Source organism: Amphiura filiformis, chromosome 11 (assembly GCF_039555335.1).
Source record: "Amphiura filiformis chromosome 11, Afil_fr2py, whole genome shotgun sequence".
NCBI classification, from domain to species: Eukaryota; Metazoa; Echinodermata; class Ophiuroidea; order Amphilepidida; family Amphiuridae; genus Amphiura; species Amphiura filiformis.
The window spans coordinates 14,851,777-14,879,309 of record NC_092638.1 but is presented as its reverse complement, the minus strand read 5'-3'; the positions used below and the strand labels follow the sequence as shown (position 1 = coordinate 14,879,309).

Below are 27,533 nucleotides of genomic sequence, written 5' to 3'. Positions count from 1 at the left end.
TTTTCAAATGGCCGTTCAAACCTTTTCATTCCCTTTAAGCATGTTAAGCGGTGCCCCAAAACCGGAAGCGTGATGACATGGGGGCAGTAACTTGTCTTGATGTAAAACCACTTCCCGATTGATGGTTAGAGTTGCACAAGGTCCTCTCTTCATATCTTTCGAAGACCTACGTCCTCCCTTCTGTCTCATAGCCTATACCTCTTTTTTCCTCTAATTATGACATTCGTAAGTGTTATTCGAGCCCTGGGATTCGAGCAAGAAATAAGCTTCGCAGAAAGCGGATGTGGTTTGTTTTCGGAGATTAACGGAGTTTGGCTTATAGCATACAGACTATAAGTAAACAAGTATTTCATGAATTTAGTTTCCAATTATACACAAGTAAGGTTGTAACAAAGGTTTAATGAATCAATATTTAATTAATGCTGATTATTTTTATGGCTATTCTCTATGCCCTGAAGTATTAATCCATTTTGCAAATATCTTGATTATATTCCTCTGTTTTGTATTTAATGCTGTCTTCTTCCGTAGCAAAAATATAAAACTTTTATTATGTACCACACACAAAAACCCACATATTTGCTTATTTTGATTACTGTCTTCTCTTATAGCGTGAGACTCCACTACACTTGGCTGCAAGAAATGGCCGTGACAACTGCTGCAAGATTCTCCTTGAGGCTGGTGCTGCTGTTGACGCATTAGACGATAATGTAAGTGATCGCAATTCCATGGTATGAAAATAAACGTCACTTGTTAAGAAAAGTTGACGACTTATCGACAGACAGGTAGAGTTGCACCACAAGCTCCTCTCTTCGTATCTTCCGAAAATATAATTTCTCCCTTCTTTTCGTCCTCATTTTTCTTCACATTCTCTCCTTATTCCTTTTTAACCGTGTAAAGAAAATAAGCTTCGGAAAAAGCAAATGTTGTATGATATCGTTCAGACTAACAAACTGTGTCTAGTTTCGCATATGGAGCTTTACTAGAGGTACGTGAATATGCATTTCAGAAATATAAGTACAAATTATGATGCACATAGTAGGCCAATTAGTTTAATCTAGATTGCAACAATGTGTTATTTCGATTAAAAAATAGCCATATCACAAATTGTATATCGTCATAATCATTGCGAACAACAGTCAAAGCTAAACTGTACGCAATGAAATATAATACAAATTAAGGGACATGTCATCAGATTTCAGGAGTTAAAACCCTGGCCTATTACCTTTTGTACATCTGCTAACCAAAATGTTTTGCAACAACCGTGCATTATTTTGAATCAGGTAACCATACGGATATAGATTTGTAATGTATTGTAGCGCCCTCGAGGTGACAGACAGTGCGGTTCAGTGCCCTCATACGTGAATTTCTTTGTAAACCAGCTCATTGTGTTCGTCTTGTCAAGAGATGCTGGAAAGAAAAGGTATACGTGACTTTACTTTAGATGAGGTATATAAATAATATTATAATAGTAGGTACATTTAAAAGAGACTTGGTGGTTTATAAAAACATTATTTACAACGTTGTTTCATGCACGCCAGCCAAAGCTGACCTGCACTCATCAGCTCCCTTCATCAGCTCCCTTCCTGGTTGAGCACTTTACTATGGATGATTTACCTTACTTGGATTTATTTATAATAGTAGATAAATAGTTTCAAAAAAACTGCTGAGTTTTAGAGTGCTCAATAGATAATTCTAGAGCGTATTAAACAAAGAAGACGAACTAACAGTTTTGATTTGTATTGATCCTGCTGAATGGAGCGAGAAATAAGTAAATTACTCATTTCACACTTTGAACCATGTGTTAGTGAATCAGGTTTGATCCCATATTTAGCAAATCAGAGGCATTTACCGTTACTATGGTATATATAACGTAGCAATGCACATTTCTTTTCAAAAACTATAGGCATCTTTGACTACAATATGCTATATAAGACATATCAACTTATCAAAAAAATGTTCAAAATGGACACATGGAAGGCTAGACTGATTACTGAAACATACATTTCATAAAAAATTAATGTTCAAATTATGATTCACGTAGCGATGAGTTAAAACCAGGTTGCAAAAATGCAGCCATATCACAATCACAAGATGACTCCTTTTCCTCATTTAACCTCATTTAACTTTTTCCTCATTCCTTTTTAACCGTGAACATCAAACTTCACACAATATCAACTGTTGTATAATTTCGCATACTGACAAACATCGTCTGCTTTAACATGTAGTGCTAGACTATCCGTCGTTTTATCTTTTCAGTTTCTGTTTCCGTATCCGTAATAGTTTTTGTAAGTCATTGTTATTTTGAAGTGGTAGTCTCCCAGGTGTGACCAATCTTTTATTCTAGCCTTTTGTTAGTTACTGAAAATTTGAAGCTCGTGAATTTCAGTTTTCGTTTTGGTAAGTTATATTGATTTTTTACATAAAACCTTGAGATGTGCGGTTGGGTGCTAATCTAGACAAAAGAAGAGTCTAAATTTTACGGTCCTAAATTCGCGGTAAATTGTACGGCTTCAACTGACTTGTGTTTGGTGTATATGCACTTACGCCTAGACGTAAGTGGTTCGTAAAAAAAGTCTTGCATTGAAATATATACTAACCATTTGCCAGGTTATAAGCAAAAGTCTTTCATATTGGCGATGAAACGAGCGTCTAAACAGTCTAAAATAGTCAAATACCTCCCAATGAAGCGCGTACAAGTGGTGATTTGGGAATCATGTTTTATATTGAAATGCAATACAAAAGATTTGCATTGGAGCAAAGATAATGTATTCTATTCATTCGTACCAATTGCAAGCTAATCTGATAATTGGTTGGGTCTATATATGCAAGGCTCGGGTTTATTTTAAATGTTTATTTTTGCAGAGCTTATTTTCAGTCATGGATCATACTGATAAATTTCGCAAGGGAAGGAGAGGGAGAGAGGGAGGGAGGGAAATACTTGAGACTGAACAAGCGAGAGTGGGAGGGGTGAGGAAGAAAGAGAGAAGAGGGAGAGACGGAAAGACTACAAAATGAAGAACTCGAGAGGAGAGAGTATGGACCGGGAGGGAGTGGGGAGACTGATCATGGGGGGAGGGGGCAGGAGGAAGCAGACTAGGGAGTAGGAATAGGCATTGATGGAAGGGTGACACTGTGGCCATACACAAGTGCTCTGGGGTTCGACATGCTCATAAGCGGACATTTTGTGATTTTAGGGCTTGTTTGCAACGTTTTTACAGAAAAAAGTGGACTTTGTCATTCGGATTGGCATGCATTTTGTCAAATTAATGTGGATCAATTTACCAATGTAAAGACGAGAGGGCGCTAGACCATTAAAAACACTGGTGTTAACGTCCCGGTTTTATTGACATAAGCAATCACCTCTATTGAAATAAGCTGATTGGTACGTCAGAGTTAACAATGAAGTCAGATTACAGTAACTTACTGAATCCCTTGCGTTTTCGTATCTGAACAAAAGACTTACGGAAACTGAAAAGATAAAAAGACCCTTAAGGTTACACGAAGAAACGTATAAAAAACGTATAAAAGACGTATAAAGTTGTTCTCTAAAACCGCATTTTCTCAGCAATCAAATATCGCAGTGAGTCAAATGTTGGTGCATGGATGTATCTTAACATTATTTTTGTGTGTTTATACAAATTTTTAGAATCCGTTTAAAAATCCTTCGTTTAAATCATTTTTACGCACCATGTTCACAAGATCAAAAACACGTTCCATGCAGGTTTTTTCATATATTCGCTCCGTATAAAACTACGCCGAGTGATTGTTTTCTCCTTTTTTGTATTGTACTACAAATCGACCAAAGAAATAATGTTGCCATGGGGAAGAACCAAAAACAGTACCGATTAAATTTTATTAGCCCGTTTTTGGGAACAATTTTCGAGAATCTTGTACCACAAAACACTGTTATGTTACATTATCGATATCTGGATTTTGGAACATTAATTTTGATTTCTAACTGCCTACATTATTTTTCAAAAGTATGTCGATTCCTTTACCATTTGAATTTCACTCCAAATTTAAGCTACTTTGGCAAAAATCGAGGTTTTTCGCCATCGATACCTCCGACAGCGGTGATGAGATTGTTTATCATAAGAGCCTGGTATGCACTATTCCATAATAGTCAGTTTGAGATCAATCGATTTCACAGATCACTCAGTAGCTCAATCGGTTAGCGCGCTGTCACGTTCGACTATATAATACTATAGTTTTGAGCTGGAAAACTTTGGTACGTGTTCGAGTCCCTATGTGGTCCATTCCATCTATTTTATTTTATTTTTCTCTCCCTTTTTTTCTTTTTTCTTGTTCATTTCTTTCTTTCTGACTGCAGCGATTGATTGTTTTTGCCCGGTTTTCTTTCATTATATAATTCAGGAATTTTTAGGCCATAGGGGCCTACTAGTCTAATAGGCTACAAGGCGCGGCCTATGAATATATTTTTACAAATTGGATTAACAAAATATTGGTTGTTGGTTTTGTTACTGTTGTTGTAGTTATTGTTGTAGGCCTATATATTGCATAATCAGGGTATAAATAGGCATACTAGCTATTACATGTATAGCCTATAGAAGCATTGATTTATTTCACGACAGATATCATCCAGGATAATTTTAAAAATTGAAAATTTAGAAAATCCAAAGGAAAATTGCCGAAAACGGCTGCCCACAATCACCACCCCCCCCCACATCAGCCCATATGGTCCTATCATGGTCGCCCCTTCCCTATCCCTGCAACATATAGGATGACTCACGAGCCGCGGTTCAGTGTCCGTGGCCGGCCTAGTTCAGATTGATACACTCTTGTACGCGTGAGTTCATTCTTTTCTGCATGGCTGTTTCCATTATTAACTTACGCCCCTCTGGAATCAAGCCTTGAAAATCAATTGTATTTAACCTTAATAAGTACTGAAACATGCATTTCAGAAATTTAAGTTCAAATTATTATTCACAGAGCAATGAGTTTTAAAAAAGATACCTAAGTTGCAACAAAATGCCCTTTCGGTTGTAAAAAATAATAGCCATATCACAAACTTTATATCGTCACAATAATCGCCAAACATTGGTAATGAAACCAATCTAACTAAAACAATTATGTGTATACATCTTGTCGTATTCATTAAGTTTTGTTTTGTTTTGGTTTGGTTTATTTCTTCTTTTGCCTGGGCTACTCCATCAGTGGATCTTTTAAGGTATCCTCTGTTTTTCCATGAGGCGCATGGTCACATAATAATAGTTGATTGTCATTGTAACTGAACTAAAACATATACTGGAACTCACGGAGGTAAATAACATGTTAACTGGGTGGGTATTTTGACACCCAGTAAATTATTTTGCTCACCCAATAAATTCAACTTGATCATTGCCCAAAAGTGGACACCCAGTAAATTATTTTGTCCACAAAAATATGGCCACCATATAATAATCATCATAAAACTACCATGGTGCATATCTTGAAACCAATTTGCATTTTGAAAGTGATGTTGTATAATGAAAGTGATGTATCTGCAAATTTATTTATTTACCATGTTTACAACTTTGGATTAGAAATAAATAAATATCACACAGTACACAATGGTATAGGAAGCTAAAACTTAATATTATATTGAGCAATTTCTGCAAAAAACCTGAACGAATTCATTGAGCTATAAATTTGGATTTTTGAATGAGGCGTGTTTTTTAATAGATTTGAAATATTACTTGAATCTTAATTCAGATATACAGTGCTAATTTCAAGCCTATGTTATGCACAAGTAGGTAATAGTAGGCCTATTATAATTATGAACATGATTTCTTGCAATGAATCTAAACTTTAAATGTCGAAAGAATACGTGTTATTTTTTGCTCATTACTTTTTACACCTTTCGACTATGATTCTACAGGGGTCTTTATTATACAGCCTGTCTCAAAAAAAATTGTGCAAGTGAAAGGCGCCCTCTCTGGCAATTAGAAAATACCGTTGTGAAATAATGCTTACATCAACGTCAAGGGTGTAGTCTTAGCTCTCAAATACCGTTTGTTCTGTTCAATTTGCTTGTTTTAATCTCGAGATTTAGTTAAAGACGAAAGGGTAAAATCACAATTGTGCAACTTTTACTATGGAAGAGGGTTTTACATGTAACAGTGATAGCATCAAGTTTATCAAGAGTTCGTTCATGAAATCAACAGAATACACAATACAAAAAGTTTTTGACTGTTTTTACTGTTTTATCATGATGCAGGAATGATGATTCTCTTTTTCCACTTAAAGGAGATTAAAAGATAAATAAATATTTCACATTCTGTTTTAAAAATGGATTTCACATTCTGCTGTTTTGCATGTGCATGTGCATGTCAATGATTTTATCATGGTAAATACTGTTCTCTTAGTCACTTAAGACATGTTAAAAGACAAGCAAATATTGCGCACTTGTACATGTTATAGGTTAATGAACGCATATTACTTGTTGGGAGAGATATTAGACAAAATAATGCACGCGTGCTGGTGTTGATGCGCCTAATGCGTGCCCCCCGAAAGGGGGAGTGCATTAGACGCATCAACATCAGCTATCATTGATTTACATGTACAGCTCTCTTCCCTAGTAAAAGTGGCACAATTACCCTTTCGTTGTTAAATAAACATATCTCGATATTGGAACACGCAAATTGAACAGAACAAACGGCATTTGAGAGCTACGACTGCGCCCGTGACATTGATGTAAGCATTATGTCACAAGAGTATTTTCTAATTGCCAAAGAGGACGCTTTTCACTTGCACAATTTTTTTTTGAGACAGGCTGTATGTGCAACGTTGGGGCATATATTATTTACTTTAACATAAGTATTGGCAAAATAAACATTTTAATTATTTAGTCTTGGATTCATCGTGTTGTAGCATTGTTAGGCATATTGCATAGACTTTACATTGAACTTTTAATGTCTTTACATGTTGACGAACTATTCGTTAATCATACTATTTATAACCATGTTATTTTCTTTTTAAAATTTTGATTCTACCTCTGTACATACAGGGTAACACTCCTCTTCACCTGGCATGCCGGGAGTATGATGACGTTGGAAGCGAGGAATACTACAAAGTGGTAACCACCCTCACACATGCCCATCCTGACATTTCAATCAAAAACAAGGTAATGAAAAATAAAGCAATGTATTCTGTATATACATTTTTTATACATGCACATGTCAATCACAACAAATGAGGAATGGAAGGTGGACAACGCAATAGTATCACAATTATGATTAAATTTATACAATCTTGTCTTGTACTTAAACATTATTATGGATTTCCCCGTGCGTAGACTTACATTATAGACTATTATATGTACATCATTGATATTTCTTTAAGGGCAGGTCTATTGCAAAACAAGTTTGTCTCTATTTGAAGAGAATAAATATTACATTACAAGTTGACACTCGTTGCAATTTTGTTATGCGTATTTCTCCTGAAAAAAGAGAAATTGTGTGGGTAAAGTTCGGGCTCGTACGTGTTCTTCCCCCGTTTGAAGCGAAATTAATTTTCAAGGCAGCGGGCTATGACGTAAGTAAATGAAGCGGACACTATATCATGCTCTCATTTACTTGTGTGACACAATCACAATCACTTTGACAAGTTTGACAAGTTTTAACAATGAGTTGTACTATTATTTACCATAACAATGCTGCATAACAATATGCAGACTATTGTTCTCATTTCGGAAACAAAGCCTCACACAGTATTGTTACTATGTGTTTGCTTTGTAATATTTCATCCAACTGAAACTATAATAACATAGCATTGCAATATCGCACAGGGAAATAAGATACATGAGTTTGTGGACTTAACACGGTTTATATGCTAGTCTCAGAATGATCACGCTGAAATTCTAAGCTCAAATTATTTTTTTATTTTTTAGCCAAAATATTTCTCATGATATTGATATACATATGAATTGTAATATCATAATTTACTAATATATAACAAAAGAAGCGGCTGATTTTATCCATATGTTTAAAAACCATTAAATTTGTAATACTTAATTCAGAGTTTTTTTTTCTGTGAACAACAACAGTATACGTTCTATGCATTGAGAATGTTTATAGTCCCTTATAGTCCCTTCTGGCAAAGCAGACACAGTCATTTCATGACGTCAACTTTTTTCTAGGTCAAATCTGTCTCGTTCGAAGGAACTCATCGCTTAAGTTGGTTTTTGCGGAATATCAATTTTAAACGTCTTATTTTCTCAAAAAGGCGTCATTTTCATTGTCCTCATAATATTAGCTTGCCAATGATATGATGTTGTCCGAGCAATATATATTGCCGGGAGGGTGGTCTCCATGCTCGAAGGTATACGGGTAGGTGTCACCGTTTGGGGGAACGATTTTGGTATATCGATGGGTGGGTTTTCATTGGAGACCATTGTGCAAAAGTATCCTTAAAAGCGCTCAATTCGGACAAATTTGGGTGCTTTTTTGTATTTTTGTGAAAGATTGGTATACTGATGGGTAGCAAAAACAGCAAAAAGTAGGTATAGAGAAAGCCCGCATCCGAATGTCTGCGTGGCATATCCCCGTACATTTTCTCGAAGCCCCCCCCTGCATTCAAGCTATACTAGCATCCGGGACTAGCATTGAAAGTGTGTCCGAAGAAATGTATCGAAGAGTCAGGCAATTAGAAATGCATAACCGATAAATCACAGAACAAGCCATGCACCCCGGTACTTTGTCGGGTTGTATCTCCGTTATGATTGATATACAGGATGCCTCTAAAAGAACTGTACATCGGAAAATTTAATTGTTGGGTATTATCGATATGAGCTCATGCAAATTAAACATGACAGAATACTGTATAAATTATCAAAGTAAAACAGCTTACTATTTGAATTTCAAAATAGACCATTTCTTTCTTTCTTTCTCACTGTGCACCATGTTTGGGGTACGGCATTTATTTTTGAAGACACGGTATTACTTGTGAATTTTAATGCCATGATAATACACACCTGTTTGAAGCACACATCGTGCATACTGTGCAAAATAAAAACGCTAGTGTTTTACTGCAAACGCTAGTGTTTTACTGCAAACCTCAAAAATTAATGAAAACTGAGGTGATAGCCCCTTCACATACAAAAACACTTACAAATCAAAAACGTGCACTTTTTCATAATTAATTCGTATTATGTTTATCATGTAATAATGCAATAGTTACCAGGACCTTTTCTTTGAATTATGACATTTCCGCTTGAAATAAAGATAAGTGTATGTGTTCTCCAAATATTCATTGATTGATATCTAAATACTTGGAACGCAGTGATGGCACCACTGTGAGGTGAGGGGGTGCATGGCGTGAGGCAAATCCCCCCAGAACTCTTGCCCCTATAAAAACACACCAAATTTCGAAAATGTCCAATTTTTTTTGTAGTAATTTTGCGCAAAATTTGTTGATTCCCCCCCCCCCCGGCCTAAAATTCATTTTACCCCAACCAAAATGTGGTGCGCCACTGTGAAACTTTCTTGAAAGCATTCGGTCGTGTTTGAGATGAGACTGCCAATTGGACAAATCAAAACATCCGAGTTTAAGAATTCGCATTTACGTCGAACTTGCACTGTGCAATAATACATCTTACCATTTTGGTCGCATCAACTGTTCACGCTTTCTTGTGTTTGTTCAACAAATATTTCAAAACATTTTTGTTATTTTGCATTTAGATATATGTAGATCTGTATCAATAATCCAAATAATGAATGTTTGGAACCGGTGCTAACAAAGTGAAAAAGCTTTACTCTTAACATCTTTCTCTCTCCCTTACACATCTCTGTCTCCCTCGTCGTCTCCGCTCGATATAAACTTTCTCTCTCTCATGCTCCCTCCCCTCCCTCCCTCCACGCCTTCCTCATTCTGTCTCACTTTGTGTTGGTTTGTTGTTGTTGTTTTTTACTTAAGGACGGTAAATCAGCATTTGAGGAGATTAAATTCTTTAACAGAAGAAGAATACAGCAAGAATATGAAGTAAGTGGCTTATTCGTTTATTGTAGTAATTTAGATGTCTCTTTATGGCTATAATAAAATATAATTTAGTTATAATACGTGCAATATAAACATACATGTATTAATAAGTATAACACATCTAAGACCTCACTTGATTTTATTGCATTATCTTAAAGGAGCATGGTCCGATCTCGAGCCCTATCACATATTACGTAGGCCTACGTGTTTTTACTGATCCTACATGCAAAATATCAGGGTTGAAAAAGTTATGTTGTGATTATGTTAGCCAAATTATTGCTAAAATGGGTTAAACCACTTATTTTCATATTCTATGGGCCTTCAAATGAACTTTTGACTTTCATGATGTAAAAAGAAGAATGAAATACTCGGATGATGCTACATAGGTGTGGTGCATGGATCATTTTCAATCAATCAACTAACATGTTGATGTATCGGACCATCCTCCTTGTTATATTTATTCGGGGTCAAAAATTTGAATGAGATTAACAAGAAACCACTGAAGGAGGACCATATAATATTTTTTGTTTACCAATAGCTTGGATCAAAATTTGTTTTTTGAGAAGTACATATTATTGTACTCTTAAAAGTAAACAAAAATACCATCCGTAGAGACGCAATAATAGTATGCCATTAATGATTTAAATTGGTGCTTTAAATATTTCAAGTGTGCAATAATTTATATGTTCCTTGATCTTTTATACATGTAATATTGAAAGCAAATGTAAACGTCGTGGAATTCAGCCTCTTGGTTGCAATGTGATATATTATTCTGGTCAACTTCGGTTGACTTTTTAGTCAATTGTGATCTACGCATACTACCATGTAACGCATTTTATTTCATCTGGTATTGTTGGCTTCGAAAAATGTGTAAAGGGGGCATGGCAGTTAGAACTGTAACTGTTTAACCAAGACTGACAAACTGATGAAGTTACCTGAATCTCATTGTTTTGCTTTGTTGCACTTGTACCAGCAGTTGTTACTGGTTATTATTTCTAACACCAATGTGCTACTTATATCTTTATTTTCCAGAAATTTTCACTTCATCAAAAACTTATGGCGACGGGAAGTCGCCCAGTAGATGTGGTGAAAATCTTTCTTTGTGGCGACCCGGCGGCGGGAAAGACAACGATTAAAAAGACGCTCACAAAGGTATGTGATATTTTGTATGTTATTTGATACTGCCAGAGTCCTGGTTGGTATTTGAATGTATCTAGAAATTATTAGAATTACATGCGAAAGAAATTAATACAGGAACATGTGAAAGAAGTGAGTTACTTCAGCTAAACATTTGTTTTTATTTGCTTCATAAATGTGAGTGTTATTTGATACTTTCAGATGGTTTTAAATAGTAGGTCTTTAAGGTATTTGCTTAGTCGATCATATTAGTCTTTGTTATCTATTTTTCGATGTACAATGTACTTGTAGATAATCCGTATACCTGACAGTTTTTAAAATTATCTTTCTGGCATAAATATTTCCCTTACAGGCATTCTCCATTACCTCTGTACTTAAAAACCTTTTTGGTGGAGCAGAAAAGGTAAGTTGAGTAACCTTACTCTTCAGCTTATTTAATATGTAGATATTTGTTTAAATTACTATTTGGATATTTTACGTTCAATCCATAGCCTTTACAGTGAAAAAGCTGCGACAAAATGTTTGAAAGCATCCAACTATAATTAAAGACAAAGATAAAAAGACTAGTTTGCGTCTGACGTCACTGTCAATCAAATTCTCTACGATCCTTGATTGGCTAATAGCGCGTATAAGGAAGGTCGATTCATCTGGCTGGTGCCGATCGGAGAAAATGAATAGCAGTGAATGGCTAAAATTACGTACTCTTTCAAGGCAAAAAGCAACTTTTCTAGGTATTGTGGACATGGTGCCTTTGGTTAAGAAAGTCTCCTACTATTAAGGCCTAACTTTTGAGATTGTTTGTATGTTTGATGGTGCAAAATTAACAATAAGGCGCCCGGTTTTACCGCCGTGTTCAGCAACTCATATCATCACGACACTTGTAAATAAACCGTGCTCGGAGTTTGATTGACAGATTACGTCAGACGCAAACTAGTATTTTTATCTTTGTCTTTCATTATATGTGTTGACCTTTACGTTATCTGGTTATGTGATTCAGTTATTTGTGTCCGTGGCAAATAGACTCAGTACTAGTGCAAAAATTAACCACCATAATTAAAGAACAAACTCTAGGCCCCTATTGGAGCCACCCCCTCACTCTATCGCAGACACCCTTTTATCCATTTGCATCATCGCTTTAGCTCACTTTGGGACTGTTTACCTGAAACCGTTGTATAGTCCATTTCCTTTCAGCCATACAAGTTATCTATTCAATCTAATTCTTCATTTTCAGGTTTTTGTAATTCTGTTCCTCCCTAATGATGAAGGATGTGATATTGGTGATATTGATATTTTAGGAATCAGTTCAATTTTTTGTTTTTCAAAATTGGGTTTTCATAGAATTTGCCAATCGCTATAACATGTATAAAGTAAAAACAAATTAATTTTACTTCCAATTTTACAATAGATAGATGGTACATCACAATACATGATGTTTCTGAGCTAGTTTGGTTCCATTGCTAAGTAGGATAGTAGTTTTATACTCAACCATGTCCACATGTTAAGCTAAACCTGTCATTAAGTTACATATAGGGGAAGAGAAAAGTAGGTGAAACCCAGTAACTCAAAGTATACAGTTTTAGGAATGTCGTTTTTTATTTGAATTGTATTTGATTTGTATTAAGGAAACGGACGAGTATGAGAAGACCCCAGGGATAGATGTAGAGAGGAAGGTGGTGAAAGGGGTCGGCCAGGCAGTCATATGGGACTGTGCTGGCCAGATGGAATATTCCGTGACTCACGGAATGTTCCTTGGACCAGCACAGTCCATTTTTGTAGTCGTCTACAACCTTCTAGAGTACATGGCCGGAAAATCGGTAAGTATAACTCACTTTATGAGTTTTATACCAGAAACTGTGTATCATTATCAAACTTGAACAGCAAGCTATTGTAAAATAAAGCAGTCATTGGATATAGCGGGCGCCATGCACAATTTGTGAAGTTCCGTTATTGGAGATTCTATCATTGTATTTAGAAGTGCAGGATATACGGTATATCTGTGGCGTTTTACAGCAGGCCTATATTTATAATGTAGTAATTTATTTAAAAATTTAAAATGTAATACAACCATATGAAAAACACAATTCGGACTTAAATGTTCAATGGGGTTTTTGAAAACACCTATTCAATAAGTTGATGCAAGTGGATTATTTTGAAAGCGTGTAAATGCCTGGGTTAATAATAGTTATCCTAATTACGTAATACTTTATTTATTTATTTATTTATTTATTTATTTATTTATTTATTTATTTATTTATTTATTTATTTATTTATTTATTATGAGTATCGATATCGGGCTCATATTATTTGTTTTTACTTATATCAATCTATTACAAATTTTTTTCAGTCCACCACACATTTCTGGTTGCCTTTTATAAAGGCAACCAGACAGGAGAGACACTTTAACAACACAGAGCAGAAACCTAAAGTCATCGTCGTTGCAACACACGGGGACAAAATATCGGACCAAAGAATCGGTAAGAACAACGAACTAATTTTGAAAATTTAACTTTATTGTTCAATAAAACGCAACATGGTTATTAGTGATTACGAAATTCATTTTCTACTTTATTACCATTTTTTACAGGATTACTTGAAGCAAGGAAACATTTGACACTTGCTAGGGAAAAGTTTTCTGGTCATTTAGATATAGAAGACAACCTTATCGTGTTAGATGCACGACAAGGTAAATCGGACGGCATGAAGCACCTCAAAGCGGCTCTTGACAGGAGAAGGCAAGAAATCATTGTAAGTACGATTTCATTTTAGATAAGTTGAGTTAGAGAGACATTGCCTTGAAGAAGACTTCAGCCAACAACATAATATTCTCTATATACATCTAGATAATAACTGTATATTCATAAGATCAAACCTGACCTAAAAAGGATAAACGTTTAGAAAATATTGAACGCTTTGTCATTATGTGTGATTAGCAGCAAAACACAATGAATTACATGGATCTTCACATTTTCAGCAGTTTTGTCCTGTTTTATCAGTTGTACATACATGACATATGAAAAGATATTTGTGAGGGGGTGTGTGTGGGCGTGTAGTGAGTGGAAGTGTGGGATGTGAGTGTGTAAACCTGTCTCTTTCTAATGTTTTAATGGATAATTGGAAGATACCATAAACTGTTGTTCATCCCATCGTAATTATCGTGTTTACGTATCTTAAAGGTGTTCGTCTATTTGCCTAAAAGAAAAGGATCCTTTCCAAAGCTCATTCACGTTTTCCGATTGACGCGATGCCGGATTTTTATCAAATACTAACACGGTATAAGCTTTTAAATATGTCATGAACTGTATCGAACATGATCGCACTATTTACTACATAACGTGATAATATATAATTAATCAACATACAATTATTATGAATTATTCATAATATGTATTTATGTAGGCTTATGTGTGCATATATAATTATTAAATATCCATATTCATGTTGCGCGATCGTGTCTTAACAAACCAATCAGTACACTTATATGCAAATCATTTCGAATGGTTTGGACGCAGAATAGCGTACCTCTGGAATATTTCGCTATCACCGACCTTAGATTATCAAATCACAGTTTAGGAAGTTCTGTGATACTCGCCCGGCAAAATCGTTTTTAAGTGCGTTATTGTGGGCGTTTTGCGTGTAATGCGATGTGCTCAAAAACTCGCTGCTTGCGTAATGCTTTGTAACGCACAAGATTAAAGACTCAAATCGTTCGCTTTTGAGCTCTTGGCGACACATGCCGAAGGTACACTGTTTGTCCTCTATGAAGGACAAACGATGGCGTATTTACCATAGCGTTACGGTGCAAGTTTGAGCAGATACTCTTTGAATTATTGTCTTTGAGTAAGTAACAATGAGCACGCAGGGCCACGATCAAGGAATTTACAGTGGAATGTGAACATTTCTAAGAGATCAAATTCGTAGGACTATATGTTTTTTAAAAAATTGATAAATTTTACAAACAATTCAGGAATACCGTATTTACAGGGATCACAGTTACAGTTGTTCAAGCAAATTGTTGGCTTACTGAAATGCTTAACGTTACGGTGGAAGTTTAAGCAGATACTCTTTGAATTATTGTCTTTGAGTATAAAGTAACGATGCGGTTTCTATCAGCAAATCAAACAATGAGCACGCAGGACCACTATCAGGGAATTTACAGTGGAATGTGAACATTTCTAAGAGATAAAATACGTAGGACTATATGTTTTTTAAAATATTTTACAAACAATTCAAAAATACCGTATTTACGGGGATCACAGTTAGTGTTGTTCAAGCAAATTGTTGGCTTACTGAAATACTTAACTTTGATATCCTTGTCATTTAAACCTATTCCATGTTGTATTTTTTATTGTTATTAAACAAAACCGAGTTCAGTTGTAAAGTGCAACCTATATTAAACCTATTCATATGTATTCTGCTTTTGATATTTTCAGGGAACTCAAACACTGCCCAAACTGTGTGATAAGATGCTGAAGATAATGAAGCCGTGGCGAGATGAGCCAGTTCCAGTGATTGGGTGGAACGAATATTTAGAGAGAGTCAGGAAGAGTTACGTGGGAATGGACGAAGAAACCTTGCAGTCTGTGACTGCATATCTCCATATTATGGGGGATGTAAGTTCTTAAGACTGGGGGTCTGGATCAATTCAGCAATGTGCGGACAAAGCCAAAAATAAAGGTTCATGGAATTTGCCTAAATCTTGTGATAGGAAAGGTATTTGGGTCTAATGATTTTGTAACTTGATCAAAAATTCGAAAATCCCTTGTTGCCATGGTAATGGTTCTTTGAAGATTGCCACAGGGAAAGTACATTTTTTCAATTTTACAGTTCGAAAAAGACACATTTTTCTAGCTAGCACTAATGAAATTGCAAAAAGTATGGAACAATTTAAATTGCTGCTGATAAATACCTATGTATTAGACGTTACAAAAATAGTATTGCCAGTTTTCTCACCCACCTAGAATATTGTGTAATATGCAATGCAAAATCCCTCTTTTTTTTGCAATTTTTTTCATTAGTAAAAGTGGTATAACTTTGAAATTCAATAACTCTCAAGAAGAAGTTTGCTGATTAAAGTCAGGGGTTGGATGAGAATGACTATGAATGGGGATGATCAACCAACCAATAAAAAAATTGGGGTCTTTACCCCATAACGAAGTTTTACTTTGAAGAAAGTTCGCTATTTTCGATAAAAATTAGCTAATTACATAGCACTTTCACAGTATAAAAAATCCTTTATTGGCTTGTGATTTGCAAATAACATACCCAGAATAGTTCATTGACCCATCATAACCATTGGTTATCATTTATTTAAGTAATTTTCACTTAGTAAACTGCCAGTGACCCCTCCCCCAGCCATATGATTTAATGCATGAAAAATGTGCAAGGTTGGGCGCAAAATGGTTACCATGGACATTAATTTCTTGGTGGTGGTTATTTGTCTTTTACAATCTCTACTCTTCCTAAACAATGGATAAATCGATTATAACTATTGAAACCAAATAAAACACATTATATTTCAGTTGGTCACTACTCTGGAGTAGGCTAGGGGTTTTCCATGTATAATAATCATTTCTACTTCTTATGTGCCATTAGTGCCTATATTCACTAATGGACTCATTGATTGACTTTATCTGAAATACCTCACCAATAATCTAAATATGGTTTAAACATAATGAGAATGTGATAATTTCGTGGATTTATAATATGTCACCCTGCATTAATTTGGGCATCTTGTCCAGATTTTGTCCTGGGTTTTTGTTCCTCCTTGTATTCTTGCATTGCTTATATTTTGTATTTTGCATACCTGAATAAAGGTTGATATAACAACGTCCTTTTTACCAGTTGTTTTTATCTTATCTGGGGTTTATAGCAACAACAGCAACTGGCATACCAAGTAACATTTTTCTTTGTTTTATACAATGTTATCTATAAATTTAGTTCTAAGACTGCATGATGCTGAAAACAAATCTCAAATGTAAGAAAGATCAAACATTGTACAAAAAAAAAAAAAAATGTTTATAAAACATGGGGGACTGGACAATGCACTTGAATTATTGTTTTTAAAATGCTATGTCACAGTTTTTGCTGAACCATGAAATGGTCTCAGCCTATATTAGTGTATGTTACTTACTTACTTGCTTGCTTACTTACTTCCTTACCAACCTTTTGGTCTGAAATGGACATATCTTTAAATGCCACGAAGGTATGAACCCCCAAGTGGTGTCAAATGAAAGAGAAAGAAGTAAAGAATATGATAAAGAAACACAGGGGGTGCTACTGCTAATAGTTTTAAAGTTGTGGTCCATTTTGATTCAGAAGTCGCCCAATTGGGCTACTAAATCACAGATTTGCACTGGGAGACAGCTTGTCTGCTATTTTGATAACAAGCATATTGCTTCCAAGAAAGTGAAGTAAATATTGTGAAAATTCCCAAAGTATTATTAAAACAGTATCTTAACCACAGTATGGACCAAACTGGACATGTCTAAGATCGCCCACTATAGCCCATTTTGTGGTTAGTATTTAGATCACAGGAAATTACGGCGCCCCATGATGCATTTATGAAAATACACACTAAGGGTATGTGATAAATGCTATATACAGTACAGTGCCTCTGAATGCTGTAGTTGCCTATGATTGCGCAATAATGGTGAATACTTGTGCGGTGGGGGTTTGGTGGTCAAATGTTATTCCTTCCCATGATGCATTTATGAAAATCAACACATACACACTATAAGGCTTCAAGGTAAATGCTGTATAGTTTCTACCCGGGGTTTCTACCAACATTTTGAAATATGTCCGACTCCGATTGAGCTAAAACTTGGTACAAATAATCCTTGATCATAAGGGATCATGAAACAGCATCTGAGGTCATCCAAGGTCAAAGGTCAAATGTTAAAGCTGCTCAGATGGGGCTGTAACTCTGGGAAAACAATCCCCGGCACTTGGGGAGTATGAAACGGCAAAGGTCATCTGAAGTCAAAGGTCAGGTCAAATTAAAAGTTGCTCCGATTGGGCTGTAACTTGGAGAAAATGATCCCTGATACTTGGGTAGTATGAAACCGCCAAGGTCATGTGAGGTCAAAGGTCAGGTCAAATGTAATGTTCCTCCGATGGGGCTGTAACTGGGGAAAAACAATCCGTGGCATTTGGGAAGTATGAAACTTCAAAGGACATCTGAGGTCAAAGGTGGGGCCAAATTTATAGTTGCTCCGATCGGGCATGGTTCAGCTATGGTGCGGTTACCACTCTTGTTTTTTTGTTTTTTTGAAAGTTAAATGTGGACATGGTGAAGCCATTGCCAACCCATCATTAAGTGATGCTCAAGTCTTTACTTTGTGTAGATTGTTAGAATTATAAACGGAGTCGCTCATGTGTGTGATTTTCTAATGAGATCATGAACAGGGTTTTGATGTTTGTAATTTTGTCATATTTTCCTGACTGAATGTGAGCTACTAGCGTCAATGCTTCAATGCTTTATGTATGTCGATGTACATGTTTAATTGGGTAACTGAATAGCGTTTGCAATACCTCTTGAATCCACCGTAGCTAGTAGATTCATCTACTGAAGATAAAGCTTCACATACTTCCTATTGCTGATTGGTGTTCTCGTAGAATTGGTGAACACTGGGTTAGTACTAGTAGCTGCCTGATGTTAAAAGTAGCACATGTTGTCATGATGTTGTTGATTTTCAAATGTTTCTTGGTTAACATTGTCTGATGTTGAATTCCCTGAAGATCCATCTGCTGGAGATGAAACTTTACATGCTTCCTAATGTTGAGGGCTAGGCTTAAAACTTCCAAACAAAAAAAAAAAAGAATTGCTTGCCCCTTCCGGCCTGCCAACAAATCTTTGCCCCCCCTGCACATGACATATGTTTGAGTTCCCAATTTGCAAACCTTATAATAATGGTCTAGATGTACTTGTATAATGCAAGCGTAGTGAGCAAAGAATTTTGCATATTTGAACATTTCTGCACTGTTTTTCTAAGCCCTTATCAGAGCGTGTCTGTAGTATAGTCTGCCCCGTAAATGTGCTCCAATATCCATTGCCACCACCTAGCTTGCAGTGGCAAACAAAAACCTGGGCAAATCAGATGTGTCGTTTACCGGTATATTGTCAGTACCCTATGAGCTCCTTTGCGACGGCTAGGAACCATGGTATAGGTTCATGTACTAGACTCCTCACCCCTTTGACCTTTCAAAATTGCTCCCCCCATATATTTACCCTTCCTACAGGGCTTATCATTATTGCACAGCCCTTGATTGGTGTTCTCGTAGAGTTGGTGAACTCTGTTGTTTGTACCGGGTATCTAACTGTCTGATGCTAAAAGCAGTGGCAAACTTACAAAAACCTGGGCAAATCAGATATGTCGTTTACCGGTATATTGACACTACCCTATGAGCTCCTCTGCGACGGCTAGGAACCATGGTATAGGTTCATGTACTAGACCCCTCAACCCTTTGACCTGCCAACAATTGCTCTCCCCTTTTGGGGGGTTGCCAAAGATTCTTGGACACCCCCCCCCCCATATTTACCCTTCCTACAGGGCTTATCATTATTGCACAGCCCCTGATTGGTGTTCTCGTAAAGTTGGTGAACTCTGTTGTTTGTACTGGTTGCTAAAAGCCCCGAAGGGGCACTTCAATATGAAATGGATATAGGTGTAGGGCTGGCACTTTCGCACTAAGGGGCATTCGGTGAGAGCAAAATGTAAAAAATATGGGTTCATTGGGTGAGAGCATGATTTTTGGCATTCGGTGAGAGCAAAATGTAAAAAATATGGGGTCATTGGGTGAGAACATGACCTTTTTTAAATGGAATCTTTGGGTGAGAGCCGAAACAGCACCGCAAAAACCTCGAAAATCAAATTTCTAGTTCTAAATGGCTTCAAATTTCATTGTTTTTTCAAAAGAAGTAACAAAATCAGTGATGAATGAAAGTTGCTGCTCAAATTGAACTTGTAAGGGTCTTTGGGTGACAGATCAAATGGAAAAATAGGGGGTCTTCGGGTGACAGAGTATGTGTTCGTAAAAAAATATGGGGTCTTTGGGTGACAGCGATGCTAAAAAAGGGGGTCTTAACAGCCATACATACGCGTCACCTCCAAAGTTGGAGTGCCCCCCCCGGGCTAAAAGCGACCTGTCTTCCAAGCGCTGCCCTCTATCTGTATTTGAATAGCGCTGCGATCTGTCTCATCTGCTTAATATGCTTAAAAGGCCTGTATGTATAATATAGCTTGTTTGTACCATTTAAAACTGAGACTAAAATTTAAGAAGTCACTTAATCTTTTCATCAATAGAAATATATTCAATAATTATGTCATTACGGTTATTTAAACACAATCCTTTTAGGCGAAATTTGTCTTTTTTGCCATAAATTCCCTTAAAAATACACATTTTTTCAAAAACTTGGTACTTTTAAAAGCCAGAACTTCTTTAGAAGTTGAGACCCCAATTTTTTGAAACTATATATCTGTCAGCAAGGGTTCACTCTAGCTATGCCACCATACAATTACAAAATATCAACTTCTTCTTTACAGTTACACCCCTCCAATGTTGGGGTAAAATGACATTTACAATTTTTGCCCAAAAATGTGTTTTTTCTACTTAAAATTAAAGGATTTTTTGAAAGAGTGACAAGCTCTTTCTTCATTTGCAAGGACTACCAAAGCATGCCCTTATCTGAATAAAAAAATTAAAAAATTATATCACATCTTATATATTTGTGGCATTCGACCAAACTTTGCCCTTTTTCAAAAATGAAAATTGTAAATTTTGGTCATTTTCGACTAAAATTTGTTTTGTCCGTTACCATGCCAACAGGCCAAATGCAACTTTTTAAATGTCATTTTTAAAATGTCCCCCTAAACCCTTTCCATGCTAAAAGAATCAAGGATTTCTATTTTTTTGAGTTTGTCCACATATTTAAAATTTTGCTTGACGGTAACAGACCTAAAACAATTCTTAGAAATTACTTGTAGTTAGTTTTTGGCACCCAAATCATGTTGAATATAGCCTTACATTTACAAGATAAAAGCGGCTTGATTCCCTGTTTAGTCTTGGAGCAAGGGGTTTTGAAAAATGGTTGAGTTCAACACCCATATCAACCAATCTTTGATACCATGGGGTGTTAATATTGACCCTCTAGATCACTGCTTGGGGGATAGTGGACTCAAATTGTATGGTACGGTTTTCGGTAGAGGTCACGATAGGTCACCACACAGGGGTAAACAGTGATCTAGAGGGTCTATCCTAACACCTCATGGTATTAAATATTAGTTGACATGGGTGTTGAACTCAATTTTTAACTAAGGCCCGTATAAGATTTAGCTCCTAGACTAGTTGTATATTGAAATTAATATTACAATGACCTAACTTTCCGCGCATTTCAGCCAATAATTTGAATACTCCTTAAAATGTTGCGTAGCTAGGTCTACTTGGTGTAGGAGTATGGTAGATTGAGAGTTTCAATTGGTTCATCCTGTCAAGTATAACACATTAGCTCTTTCACATCAGCTCTTTCCTTCCACACTGACTGCTGACTGATATTGCTGATCATGCATCAGAATTGTAACGTGTCATGACTCGAGACTCGACTATTCAAACATAAAATGACTCAACTAAATTGTTCCAACTCGAGATTATACAGTAACTCGAGAATTTAGGTTCCTTGAAATTTCTCGTCTCGACTCTAATTCGACCATGACATGACTCGTACAAATTACTGCGTCTTGTCTTTCCAGGGTATCATTATGGGATGCTCATTGACCCTGAATGATAATTAATATACAAGTAGATTGCCCCATCCTGTAGCAAAAGTGGTTCTTAAATGAGTCGTTTAAAGAAGGTTGCTTCACCCTACCTGCTGAAGTTGACTGTACTACTAAAAAGAAGTGCATGTCCTTGTCCACTGAAAGCTTAACATGGGAGTGGCCCTAAAAAGAACCGTTTAGTAATTCTGATTAAATATTGGCAATTACATACTTGCTTGACTATGAACCAGTTGAAGCCAATATCTGTATCATGAATACCCGTCTTAAAAACAACTAAACCTGTGAGTTTGAATGACAGTGATATGTGATTATCAACCTGATCTTTATTTTATAGGTGTACTGGGCGAAGTTTACAGGAAAGGAGGACCAGGTGATACTTAACACCCAATGGTTCACAACTGAAATCATTGGTAGCGCATTTGCTGGAAGCCAATTTGCTAGTCAGTTTAAGATCTTGCAACCCCAGGCATTTTACTCTCTGTCAGAGCTTTCCTCATTCTTCACAAAGAAGATGGAAACCGACCAGCTCTTGGCCTTATTGAACCACATGGATCTGGTTCATGAGACGGGAGATGGGAGGTTTCTTATACCGGGAAAGCTCCCACAGGACGGTGAGGAAGTGTCATGGGATGTACGTAACGCATGTGGAGTTAAAGGATACAGCATCGAATGCGCAGAAGAGATCGATCTCTTCAATCCCTCCGTATTCCCGTGCATCACGAAGAAGATGTTGGATAAACATCAAGAGGCCACGATAGTTTCCCGCACTGCGATAAAATGCTTACTCGGTGTCGTGGATGTTTTCGTTCAGATTTCAAAGCACAAACAAGCAATAAATGTGGCCGTCGTGTGCAAAGAGCAAAGTGCAATGAAAGCTGCATACGATCTTCTTCAAAATACGGTGGGATTGATAGAGGTTGAGCTCTTCGAGAAATCTGCTGGAACCAACCTACGAAGATGCTTTATTAGTCATGACGCCCTATGCCAAAGTGAGAATCTTGAAGACGTCTGGAGTGTCACAGAAGAGAGGCTAATAGAGGCTGAAAGACGAGATGGGCTAGTAAGGAGAGACGCCGCTACGGCTGAAGATGTTGCCAATATTATCTTCAAAGGATACGATGACACCATCTTGAGAAATATGGGTCCAGCATGTCGGTGTGAGTGGCTTCCGGTAGATGCAGTGGAAAGGTGTTTTGGTCGCTTAGATGTCGTCCATGAATGGCGGGAAGACTACAGAAGTGTGTCAAGACTATTACGCATCGAAGATTATGAACAGGAGCAGGTTATCAAGCAAAGTGAGAGCCAGCATGAGTCTGTGACGTGTAACCTCATCAAGAAATGGTGTAAGAAGAATGAGAGGAAGATGACAATCGGATTGCTGAGAAACCTGTTGAGTCGCTTGAGTCTAGAAGACAACGTTGATGCAATAAGAGTGATTGATGACGTCATAGATCAGTATCCAGGAAAGGTAAGTAATTCATATTATAATCCTAAAATAGTTTGTAAACATAATCGAGACTACGTCATTTCAGATGCGAAGATCGCCAGTACACTGCATACAATCTAAATAAAAATTATTTAATGTTGAGTAAAAAGGGGACCGAGTAACAAAATGAGTAAATAGATGTCGATGTTGATTATTGTACTCAAATTGAGTAAAAATTTAATCAATATTGAGTGCCATTTTACTGATTTTGTTACTATGTTCCCTTTTTACTTTTTCCATTGAGTAATTTTTATTATAGTTTTTAGACTAATTTATACTACAGTTTTTAGAGTGTACGTTCAACTGGTTGAGATTGCACAGTAAGGCAACAAAAAAAAAGTGTTTGTTTGCCCAGACACGACCGACCCAAAAATTAAAAAAACATCATACCCTTTTTTTTTTTTTTTTTTTTACAATGATATAAAAATAAAGAAAATGATGTTTTTCCCCATAAAAATGCCAAATGACACTTAATAATGACATTTAAGTTAATATTCCTGGCAATCACAGCATTCATTTTTCCCCAACCATGCCAACAATATTTTACCATCAATCAACATCAATATAGAGAACCAAGCACGACAAGTACATGTACAGGTATGGTCTGGGATTTTGTACTCCAGTCCGATTTTGTTACCAAAGAGGTTAAACTTTATATGGTAAGGTTGAAATACATTCATAGCAGCCAATCAGAAAAGCGGTTAGAAAAGTATGCGGTGTACATTGATTGAATATAATGTGCAATCCGCGTACTACGCGCAGTGCGTTTGCACGCTTTTTGGGCGGGTTGACGCATTTATATTATATTTGGTCCTATTTTCCAACATTTTTAGTGATAGAAAATCAAAAATCACATGTTTTTTCTTCTTGTGTAGGAAATACTATTCAAATAGGTTAATGAACATGTATTTAATACTTGTTGCTTGAGAAATTAGACTAAATAATGCACTTGCGCTATGCATCAACATCAGTGCGCATGCATTATTTTGTCTAATTTCTCTCCCAACAAGTAATACACGTTCATTAACCTATAATTAAAGTTTGACACAAGTACAAAATGTAAGGCTGAATGTCGTATATTTTCTCTTACACCACTTGCTGCAACACATGTACACATCTAAAAAAAAAAAAAAAAAAGAAAAAAAAAGGAAATCGACCTACCGACCCACTCCTTTCTACCCCATGTCTGGGCAAACAAACACTTTTTTTTTTGGCCTAAGGGTGTTTGCTTCGAAGATGCAGTACTTTGCGTTATCTCAAAAATATAAATGACTATATTTTGTATCAGTACAGGAAATATTTTAGGCCATACCATTCAAAATAATTCAACCATTTCATTATGTATCTTCTCATCAATTACAGGGTCTCAAGGCAGATGACGAAGGCAAAGAATCCCATGACTTCGGTTAGTATTCATATTGTAATTATTAGAATAATTAGATAACAAAGGTGTTGTTTTTAGCCGCTGCATCTATCGTCTCATATAACACTGGCGACAATGTTATTATAACAAGGTGAAGCCGAGTTGTTTTGCGCCAAAATAAGGATGTCGTCCGTGTTACATGAGACGATAGATGCACGACACAGCGGCTAAAAACAATACATTTATTCTCATTCTTAAAAACTTCAATTCAAATAAAAATATTAATCATAGGTATTCCAAATGTTAATCAAATTAAATCCTACATTTAACAAGAATTACCTGGGCCTAGAATCGATCAATCCTGTTGTTACTATACGCCTCCGATTGGGTCAAATTGCGAGAACTCGTATCGCGAGTTATGTATCGTATCATATAACACGGCTAAGAACCAATAAGATTGCAGGAACTTTGTCAAGTGTTTAAGAATGTACAATAACGTTTAAAAAAGTTAACGGAATCATCATAAACTTATTGGTTTTATCGGCACGTACAGGCATTTCAGATAGTCTAGTAAGATGGAGACGAGTTCTTAAGCGTAAACGAGACATTCTGTTAGCTGACATGGATCCCAGCTCGCTGACGTCACAGCTTCTTTACCTTCCTCTACCTATGTGTACCATCTTTGAAGGCGCCAAGACCACGGATATCCGGGAAAGAGTCAATAATGCCAAAACGTTGGTGTTATTCTTGCTGCAAAGAGAAGAGGAAGACTGGCCAATGGATCTCTTGGCTGGTTTACGAGAGACAGACCAGAGTCCTCTTGCTCAAACATTGCAGGAAGAGTACGAGATGATCACTGCAGAAGAACAACACATGAGGGAAGAGGGGAAACGACAAAGAGGCATACGTCGATTAGAGTGCGAGGCAGAGGTGAGTTTGTAAATTTTCTGTCTTGAAGGAAGACCTTTTTAGTTAGCCAATCTTAGTTGAAACTAAAAATGCGATACATGCGTGACGTGAGAGGTACAAACCAGAAGGGTTCGGAATGGGTATTTGTGGAAGTGTTATGATCAATTGATCATTGGAGAAATAGCGGTCTTTCTTGGAATGATAGTTTCATTTGAAATGTTAGCTAGGTTTCATTCCCTAATGGCCGGTATTACTTAACGCTTCGTGTGTTTTCCGCAGAGGCATAACGTCAAGAGCGTTGGTTAGTTAAAGTATTAACAGTTTCCCGAGCGAAAGGGTAGATTTATACTTCAATTTTCTTTAAACCTATAATACATTTTGGTCTCGGGAAAAATAGAATAGGTCTGTGGCAAAGATCTTATACTATGAGATAAGACACAATTAACGTGCAAACGGCCTATACCGATGTGAGGACATAAAATGTGACTCTCGTGCTAGTCTCCCACACAACCAGCTAATTATGTAGTCCTGACACTCGTCGTTCATAACCGCCAGGACCACATAATTAACCGGTTGTGCAGGAGACCAGCACGAGAGTCATATTTTCTGTCCTCTGGAGTGTCGCGTGCTTGTCTGTGGTCTTCAGCTCACAAAGGGCAATAGTCTATATCATTTCCCCGACTAATGAGCAGTCAATATTTGTTTTATATAAGATATGAACATATTCCTATCAATAGATACCAACAATGAAATCAAATGTAGAATACCCATAAGGCTAAAAATTAATTCCGTTGATAAAGTTATTGTCAAAGTTCAATAAAGATTCCAGCTTTTATTAAAATTTCAATTGAAATATCCGAAAACGATAGGCAGAATATTTTGTGGCATGATATATTGTCCCCCGGGGATATAGTAGGGGGAAGGTGGGGTATAACGGAACACTTAACTTTGAGGATGCTCTGTGACGTCACCATAAGTAATATGACTGTAAAAATTATATATTCAGTTGAAGTTTGTATTTACCTTTAATATACCATTAACCAATATAACTTGAATCTTACAATTTTTTATAAAAATGAAGAAATATTTTCAACAAAAAAAAATCCGTTTTGCCCCACTATCGGGGCAAACGGAACCCCCCTATGGGGCAAAACGGTACCCTGGGTGCAAACTTATATCAGTTGTTCCATCGGTAGGCCCTAGGCCTGTTATATGTAGGCCTATATTCAGTTACAATATTAAGTGGGCCTACCATCTCTGTGGAGTGGTTAACTTTTAATCATTAATTCTACCTGTAGGTCTAGTTATATGTTTCAGCGAAGTGTTTGCCATGTTCGAGTAGGCCCCTAGATAACGCCTAGAATTCCTTGAGTGAAGACAAGTTATGTCCAATTGGGGCAAAACGGAACCCATCTGTGGGGCAAAACGTTATGCCCCACACCTAGGGTTCCGTTTTGCCCCATACCCGATTTTTTAGAAATAGGTTGCATGCATGATACATCGTAGCATATAGGCCATGCACTTAATACAGCTCATGGCTAGTACCTTCGTGTTTACAATATACATAATTATTTGGGAATCCGATATTAATGAAGTAAAATTTCAGCGCATTAAACATCTACATATCTTACACCAGACGGGTAGTAATTTTTTGACTCGATCTTGCTCGAATGTCAGTGGATTGTTTCAGATAAAATTTTTGTTGTAAAGCCTCGTAGCCATACTTGTGTTCCTCAATATAATTTGCATAGACGGCAGTATTGCCAAGGCCTATTTTTTCAGGTGGTTCCGTTTTGCCCCGGGGGTCCGTTATGCCCCACCTTCCCCTATCCACCAATCAAATATTACAGTTATATCTTTTAGCTTTACCTTAAATACACTTGATTTC

General features: G+C 36.6%; 1 protein-coding gene across 1 annotated transcript; it reads left to right on the top strand.

Moving 5' to 3' along the window:
• The first annotated feature begins 216 nt into the window (after positions 1 to 216).
• LOC140163500 (death-associated protein kinase dapk-1-like) lies at positions 217 to 26,418 on the top strand. The gene is made up of 14 exons (XM_072186814.1): positions 217 to 225; positions 609 to 707; positions 7,007 to 7,123; positions 9,913 to 9,978; positions 11,008 to 11,127; positions 11,465 to 11,515; positions 12,735 to 12,926; positions 13,457 to 13,586; positions 13,697 to 13,857; positions 15,543 to 15,722; positions 22,222 to 23,355; positions 24,736 to 24,778; positions 25,290 to 25,666; positions 26,383 to 26,418. Exons 1-14 carry the CDS (start codon positions 217 to 219, stop codon positions 26,416 to 26,418), a joined length of 2,715 nt encoding a protein of 904 aa, XP_072042915.1.
• The last annotated feature ends 1,115 nt before the right edge of the window (positions 26,419 to 27,533 follow it).